An 8,399-nucleotide genomic window follows, 5' to 3' on the forward strand; every position below is an offset into this window, starting at 1 on the left:
ACGCCGAGCAGGAAAAATAAATAGATTCTGCTGGCCACGCCCATCCCCAGGATCACTCTGTACCTCCTCTCCTTCTTCCCCTCGTTCTTCTTTGTCACGGTTGCCGGTGGAGTGAAGGACTCTGTCATGGCAGAACAGACGCAGTAGAAGGAAGGAAAGAGAGGAGAAGAGAGTAGAAGGGAAGATGGAAGAAGAGAGAAAATATAATAAGGATAATAGAATGTATAGCGTATTACAGCACAGTTCAATACAATGTAATCTAACCCATCAGAGTAGAAGCGTATAGTCTACATGTCCACGCCTCTGATGACATTGCAGTTTGCCGTTGTTCCTGTAGATGACAGCATTTAACTGTTCTTGTATTCTTACAATGTGCCTGTGCCAAACGTTACACCACCTACCACTATCAAAATTCACTTGTTTGGCTCTCACTTTAAATATAGTTGTTTCTATTGGATATTTCAGTGTGTAGACTAGCCACATTATATGGCCTCATATGAAGATGTAGTTTGGTAGGTGATGGTTGTCTTTTCATTTGACCTTATCCTTTATCCAATACACTTGTCTACGTGAATGACTTTATTTGTCTGTGATTTTTATAGAAAACATTTATGTAAATATTTGATTGATTTCATTTATATTTCAATGCGATTGTATATGGCACTAATGTCGAGCAATAATACAGACTTGGGATTGATTTTGTTTACAACTTGGGGCGGCAGGTAGCCTAGTGGTTAGAGCGTTGGGCCAGTAACCAAAAGGTTGGTAGATTGAATCCCTGAGCTGACAAGGTAAAAATCTGTCATTCTGCCCCTGAACAAGGCAGTTAACCCACTGTTCCTAGGTCGTCAGTGTAAATAAGAATTTGTTCTTAACTGGCTTACCTAGTTAAATAAAAACTACAACATGCACGCATACACATTCAGCCATGTGACCACCATTTCTGGGATGACCTGTCCCTTGTGTGCACACACAAAGCATTGTGATGACTCCTCCCTGTGAAATTGTCATGCAAATGAAGGAGTCAGAAAGAAGGTTGAAGGTTGGGCACTAAGTCCCAGCCAACGTCTAGTTTAGTGGATCCATGTCTGTGAAATGTTGTCTATGTTAATTATAAAATCATACAAAAAAAACATTTTGTTCGAGAGTGGGTTGTTATCTCCAAGCCTGTGTGTGCCGTATTCAAGTGTGTGTGTGTGTATCCGTATTCAAGTGTGTGTGTGTGTGTCCCAGTCTGAGGTCCAGCTGGTCTGCAGGTCTCTCTCCCTAGGGAACCCTCTTCTCTCCCTCCGTCCTGGAGAGGAATCTAACTCTGACACACACATGAATAAATGCAACTCGCTGACATTTTGAAATGCAAAAAAAAAAAAAAAACAGAGGGATGTATTTGAGTGATCAGCTGGACCTTCCAAATTGGCCTTTTAATCTGCAGTATTTACATCTGTCATGTAAGGATGGTGGAATTATGTGTGTTTTATTGTATGTAATAAAGGTTATATAATTCACTTATCCATGTTTCATGAGTGAGAGTGGATCATGTATGAGGAATTAAATGATATACATGTATTGTACTAAATCTATATGTGAAGTGGCATGTATTAAATGTCAGCCATGACAGACCCCTTGTACCGATACTTACCCCCCAGGAATGGGCTGTGAGAGAGGCAGGTGATCACCCTTATTGATATTTAAGACTGTGTGTTGACTCTATCCTGAGTTACGGAGGTTATATAGGGGACACGGTAATGATTACCCAAACCTTCATCTACACAACACCAGCGGGCTAGCTTTACTACTAGACCTAAAGTAGCTGACAGATCTGATACTGTCAACACTGGTGCTAGTATTATTTCACTATAAGATATAAGGAAAATACAAGCATTGTCAATGTCCCTTTTCGTACTTTATTTCCCCCTCAATGGGCGTTCTGACAATCTCACTGTCTGCGTTGTCTGTTCCATCAGATGATGCCTCTCCAAGAGAACATGCAATGATTGTTTTTCTTTAGAGATGATATATTTAATCTTGAAACAAGATTCTAATCTTTTATCAACTCCAGTGTGCACAGATCTTCCTTTCATAGAATGGTTCCTCGCAGATTTATCAGAAAAGATAGTATCACTCAGCATGTTACCAGGGAACTGATACAGTGAGTAAACCATAGTCTCCCAGTGTTTTCCAGTGTTAAATCAACACTGATCATGTTAAATTTAAGACATTCCAGGACCGGATTTGGCCAGAGCGGGTTGTGGATTAACAATTGTTTAATCTTTCTATCTGTAAAATACTAAGACGTAAAAGGCATTCTTGGCACATTTTCCAAAGAAAATGTTATTTCTAATAAAACATGTACAACATATCAACAGTTCCCTCTGGGTAAGTCGGGTACATATATATAAGGATAACCACACAACATTTGCCAAATGCAGATGCTTCTAAAGCTGAGGAAAATTAGTTTGGGGTTTGGGAAGAGTCTGTGCATGTTTAAACACAGATCACTTTTGTCAAAACGTTGACCAACGTTGGTCACCGCTTTTCAAAGTGTGTTGCATTATGTGTATAAAAATTGCCTGACATGTCCACTGCATGAACTTGACAAAAATCATGTGATCAAAGGTCATGCAGTTTTTTTGATGAAACTGCCTTCAAGTTGCTGCAGTTGCTTTTCACCAAGCACCACTTGTATTGTGGGAGGCACTATTTGTCAACTAATTAATAGGTGTTTTTGTTTGACCCATGTGAATGTGGCCAAAGACCTGATTGAAACAGGAACCACCTTTGCTGTAATTCTAAAGATACAGGGAAACAAATTAAAGTGATATTTGAGACCTAGCTTTAACACACCTTATGTGTTTAGTTTGCGAGTGTTTTAATGTGATAAAGTTTATTTAGACATGTATACAGAATTTTCTTTTATAAACAATAGCAGCTCTGTTGACACTGCCATGTTGATATGAGCCTTACTGCTTTGAAACCACTACAGTGTCCAACTTTCAGCTGTTGCAGATACATCTCCCCTGACTGTACTCTACAGTCGGCTTTGTTAGGCTTACTACCTGTATGGCAGTTAAAGACAAGTAAACTGAATTTAGACTACCAAACGCCAAACGCCTATTTAGACCCAATCCCCATGTATTCAAAGTAAGTTACTAAATATAGTCCAGTTTGTAGCACTCTATGAAATTAGCTTTAAAATTATGTGTAATTTAATGTAGTGAGCTTTGAAATGATTGATGTAGGTCCATTTTAAACTGGTTAACATTTTTAAATATATTGATAAATGTAGTATGATAAACTAAAGAAAACATACATTTTATTTTTTATTTTTTTATTTTTTAAACTTTTTGACAACACTAAAATACCAACAAAATACCAACAAATCTCAAAATGTATGGGTAGATGCAAAAATGTAAGTTCAGCCTGTGGTGCCTGACCTTAAATACTTATGACCAATTTTTATGTTAAACGTTCAAACAACTTCCACAAAATTAAAGGCCCTTGATAGGACCGCATTATGTATTATATAATATGCTCTTCATGTTTTATTCTAGAATCCGCATAAAGAAAATATGCTTTCCCACTGATGACGTGTTTCCACCAAAGAACACGTTGCAGATAAACGTCAGGACGTGATGACGTTATGCACACACAACATTTACTTTTTCGCTTAAGTTTTCCATGATCCAAATTAAAATCTAAAATTCAATGTGTTTCCATCACATTTTAAACTCTACCGATGGTTTTGTCACAAAAAATGTTCCGTTTTAAATAACCTACTCCTGTCTTGGCACTCGCTCTCTAGCCAAAAGCTTGTAGATATAGTGTGGGTAGTTATGTGTTGGCAGACTAGTCTACATGGTGAGATTATTATGGATAAAAGTGAGTATTTTTATTTGGCAGTCAAGCATCCAGACCCGGTGCCAGGATAAAGTGACTATGGGGAGAATTTGGTGTTCTTGCATTGGAATTATATTGAATTCTGCTTATATCACGCTATACCAATAGAAACATAAAATTCAAATGCAGAGACTGTTATTATGGAGTGTTTTTAAGGTGACAGGTTGGCGCGAAATATGTAGCCTATCTCCGCTGCGCTGTATCGACGTAAAATCTAGGCCTTCGAGCTGTCATAATGACAAAGATTCAGCAGGAGGCAGATAGCGGTGCCAATGACTTTTGTATTTATTTACACAGAGCTGATGTTTCAAAGATGAAAATGACAGGCTATTTACAAATATATGTATATACAAAATATTGACTTCAAAAGGTCAGCATTCAAAGAAAAAAACCTCTCATCAAGTCAAATTTGTGTATAACCAATAAACCACAGGTAGTGTCAACCAGGCTCAAATACAGCCTCCCTTTGAGTTACCCAAAAGTGAACTAACTACTAGAACATCCCCAAACCGTCACATAAATACATTTGGCCAAAACATTATTGTCGCGCAAACCAGGTATACTGTTACTACAGCGCGAGTGTTCACACAACATTAAGCATAATGGCGAAACCAGACACACTCTCCAAACAAAGACAACGAAGAGTAAACTGGTGTCGCCCAGTTTGTGAGCTCTCCAAGCAACGTTTCCACTTGGAGAATGGTATGAATGTATATTATATTTACTGAATAATCTACATTTCCATAACCAAACATTCTAAATGAACGGGGTAATGTGTTAGTTTCGGTACAATTTTATAAATGCTTACAGATAATTCGTTTTTTTAGACATGGTGGGATCTTTTTGTGTCTGTAAAACTAATTATCCGAGAAATGGCGGTGGAAACGCCTTTATGCACAACTATTGATATAATAACCATCGTTTGGAAGTAAACTCCTCTCACTACGACTCGGGGAATACATGCAGTTTATTAGGCTACAGATGATATAAATGATGATTAACTTCACAGTAGTGAAAGTGCACGGTGAACTTCATGCACCTTTACAATAAATATCAAGGTTCTTACTCTGGTGACATGACGATCGACGCTAGTTGAACAGGTGTTGTGCCGAAAAGCTCCCCCCTGCCAGAATCTATGTTTAATATAACAAACACACATTAATTATTCATTTCGGTTGCCTATCCTGGCGTGAAGTTTGTTCTATAGAAAGTATGTGACTCTGATGTGTGCCATAGAAAGTATTTGACTAGCCACAAAATGAAGGAAATTAGAAGGGGTTAGGGGGGGGGTGATTTCGGTAAGGCCATTTTCTTGCTGCTTGTTTCCTTTCGGGCAATAATACAGAGTAGGACCGGAAACATTTGACAGCGAATAGGAAGCTAACTAGCCGGCTAGCAGTCATGTCGAGCAAAAATCTATTTCAGACAGAGTTATTCCACATTATGGGGTTGTACGTTGAAACAACGGTTAGAGAGATGGAGAGACTCCTCGACGAGTGTGCTGCTGTTTTGGAGAATGAAGAGAATAGTTTACTGAAGAGAGAAATGGAGCGTGTGAATACAACCAACACGGTGAGTCCATCATTAGCCCTACTGCCGCCAGTAGTATTATTATTATTATTATTATTCCTTACATCGTTTGTCATTTGTCACGACATCAGGAAGAACTACGCCGTCTAGGGGTCTCGGCGATAGAACATTATCAAACCAAAGATGATCCCCCTTTATCTGTAATCAAACTTAACTGTTAGCGAGCTAACAAACGTAAAGATATTTTTTTTCTTCAGATATTCTAGGAACGATGCAGTGAATTTATGTTGAATGGGTCAGTGACGTTATCCGTATTACAGTCAGTCGTTCTCAATCTTTCAGATCAAGTTTGCGTCATTCATGGAAGTGTTGAGTCAAGGCTTGATGGAGAAAATGTCACTGCTGATGATGATGGACGAAACGGAGGTAAGAGCTGTGGAGAAGACTGGTGGAGGAGGTGAGAGCTGTGGAGAAGATGGGCGCTTCAGTCGGGAACTAGCAATACAAAAAGTAGCAGTAAAGGGTGAGTAGCTTTTATTTAGATTTCATTTTTGTTGTTTGGTGTTCCCAGTATCCATTTCAAACAGAACATTTCTGTTTCCTGTGTAAATTCAATAATATCATGACAGTTATTTTTTTTCTACAATCAGATGATTTATCTTACTGTTTTTTTTTCTGCATGTGTACAGCAACAACCAAGATGACCCTCTCTATTACAGATGAGATGTCTTCTGAGTCTGATAATAAGGAGGAGGACCTTGACCTTGCCCCCCTGTCCTCACCTTCATCGGACGAGGAATGCCTAATTGAGGTTGATCCCAGTCAGCATGCTGACCCATCTGCATCAGACCCAGATAAACAAGGCCCAGCTAGGAATGGAGAAGATGTCCAATGTGGGGATTCTGCAGATGCCGCACACCAAGGACCCCTCAACTGTTCCCATTGTGGAAAATGTTTCAAGAAGAAAGGGTTTCTGACCAGACACGTTCAGTCTCATACAAAACCCTACAGCTGTTCTCCATGTGGGAAAGGTTTTAATCTGGCCAAACAGCTTGAGGAACATTCCGTTAAACAACGCATAGAGAACGCCTTCAGTTGTAACGACTGCAGTGCGGTGTTTCACCGTAAATGTACTTTGCAGTCCCACTTGAAGGGTCACCTAACGGAGGAAACGGTCACATGTACAGTTTGTGAAAGAAAGTTTCTAGGGAAAAAAAGACTGGAGTGGCACATGTGCAATGGACGGAAAATATTCAGCTGCTCTTCCTGCCCAGAGATCTTAAAGACCAGAGAAGGGTTGTCCTATCATGAGGAGACACGTTCAGAGGAGAGGAAATATAGCTGTGAAACCACTGTGTCCTTAAAAACCCATATGATGTCTCATAAAGAGAAGGATCATAGTTGTACTGTATGTAGCCAATGTTTCAGCCATGCACCTGCTCTCAGAAAGCATATGTTGGTTGCCCATCCTGGAGAAATGCCTGAAAAACATTGCATTTGCAGTGTGTGTGGTAGATGTTTCGCCAAAAGGAACCATCTGTATAAACATATGAGGACACACAAGGAAGAGAGTCCTTTTTCTTGCGATGTTTGTGGCAAGAAATTTAATTCTTCCGGTAATCTCAGCAGACACAAGAGAACTCACACAGGCCAGAAATTGTATTGCTGTGACCTTTGTGATAAAAGCTTCACCCAGTCCGGAACCCTTAAGACTCATAAACTAAACGCGCACACTGACGGTGAAGAAAAGCCTTCTTTCAAGTGTGAGAATTGCGGGGATGTTTGTTCAAGTCGTTATACTCTAAAGAATCATATGGTCACTCACACAGGGAAGAAACCATATCATTGTAGCGTTTGTGGGAAAGGTTTCTTTAGCAATCATCTTCTTAAAGTTCACATTCACATTCACACAGGGGAGAAACCATTTGAGTGTGATCAATGTGGGAAGAGGTTCAGCCAGAAAAGTCATCTAAAATATCACGAGCGTGTGCACACCGGTGTAAAAGCGTTCGTGTGCGGCATCTGTGGGAAGGCCTATGCAAATAGACAGAATCTGAAACTCCACAAGTGCAGCGCTTCTGCAAAATTGTAGTTCTTTAGCGCCACAGCTAATTAAGTTTTATTTTTGAATGGACTCATTCATTCATGTTCCTCCATGTGAAGTGAAAATACAAAGGGTCACTCTAAGGAAAATGTATTTGTTGTTTCTGTTGTTATGACTGTGCTCCATTCTGTGTCCTAGCACCAGACAGACGGTGCAGTAGCTTGCTCTTTATCACAATGTCATTGTGGGTCACTGTGAATGTATTGATCCTGCTGATTCTAATAAGAGACCTTCATATTGTTGGAGTCTCTTATTGATTTTTGTTTTTGTGTATTCATTATCATTCAATATTTCAGCTCAATTTCCAATGTCATCCGGTCGGCGTGTGTTTTGTTTACTGAGGTTGTTATGAATTGAACTCTCTTAGGCTAATGTCTGTTTGCTTTGATATCTAGATGATATCAATGTTTTCCTGCTTAAATATATTTTTTTGGGACAATCAACAGAGAAATCAGATGACAGCATTAGTGATTTTTACCCCAGCATCATTGGTTAGGCTTTAGATTAAAGTATTCTGTATAAATAATGCATAAACCAATGACTCTGTATTCATTTATCCTCCAAGTCACACTGTATTGCGCTATCTCTCTCAGCATGTTATGAGTACAATGGGATTCTATAAGATCTCTGGCAACATATTATACTGAACAAAAATCTAAACGCAACATGTAAAGTGTTGGTCCCATGTTTCATGAGCTGAAATAAAAGGTCCCAGAAATGTTCCATACGTACAAAAGCTTATTTCTCTCCAATTTTGTGCACAAATTTGTTTACATCCCTGTTGGTGAGCATTTCTCCTTTGCCAAGATAATCCATCCACCTGACAGGTGTGGCATATCAAGAAGCTGATTAAACAGATGATTACACA

At 39.2% G+C, this 8,399-nt stretch overlaps 1 protein-coding gene across 5 annotated transcripts; it reads left to right on the forward strand.

Annotated features, from left to right (window-relative positions):
* The first annotated feature begins 3,821 nt into the window (after positions 1-3,821).
* LOC115156081 (zinc finger protein OZF) lies at positions 3,822-8,069 on the forward strand. Of its 5 annotated transcripts, none has more exons than XM_029703364.1 (4): positions 3,822-3,879; positions 5,323-5,469; positions 5,770-5,950; positions 6,117-8,069. In XM_029703364.1, exons 1-4 carry the CDS (start codon positions 3,856-3,858, stop codon positions 7,517-7,519), a joined length of 1,755 nt encoding a protein of 584 aa, XP_029559224.1. In that variant the 5' UTR covers positions 3,822-3,855; the 3' UTR covers positions 7,520-8,069. The 5 variants fall into 5 exon arrangements, with proteins under 5 accessions (XP_029559224.1, XP_029559235.1, XP_029559255.1 ...); XM_029703375.1 differs by lacking the exon at positions 3,822-3,879 and adding an exon at positions 3,925-4,599; XM_029703395.1 differs by lacking the exons at positions 3,822-3,879; positions 5,323-5,469 and adding an exon at positions 3,925-4,599.
* The last annotated feature ends 330 nt before the right edge of the window (positions 8,070-8,399 follow it).

Source organism: Salmo trutta, chromosome 2 (genome assembly GCF_901001165.1).
Source record: "Salmo trutta chromosome 2, fSalTru1.1, whole genome shotgun sequence".
Lineage (NCBI taxonomy): Eukaryota > Metazoa > Chordata > Actinopteri > Salmoniformes > Salmonidae > Salmo > Salmo trutta.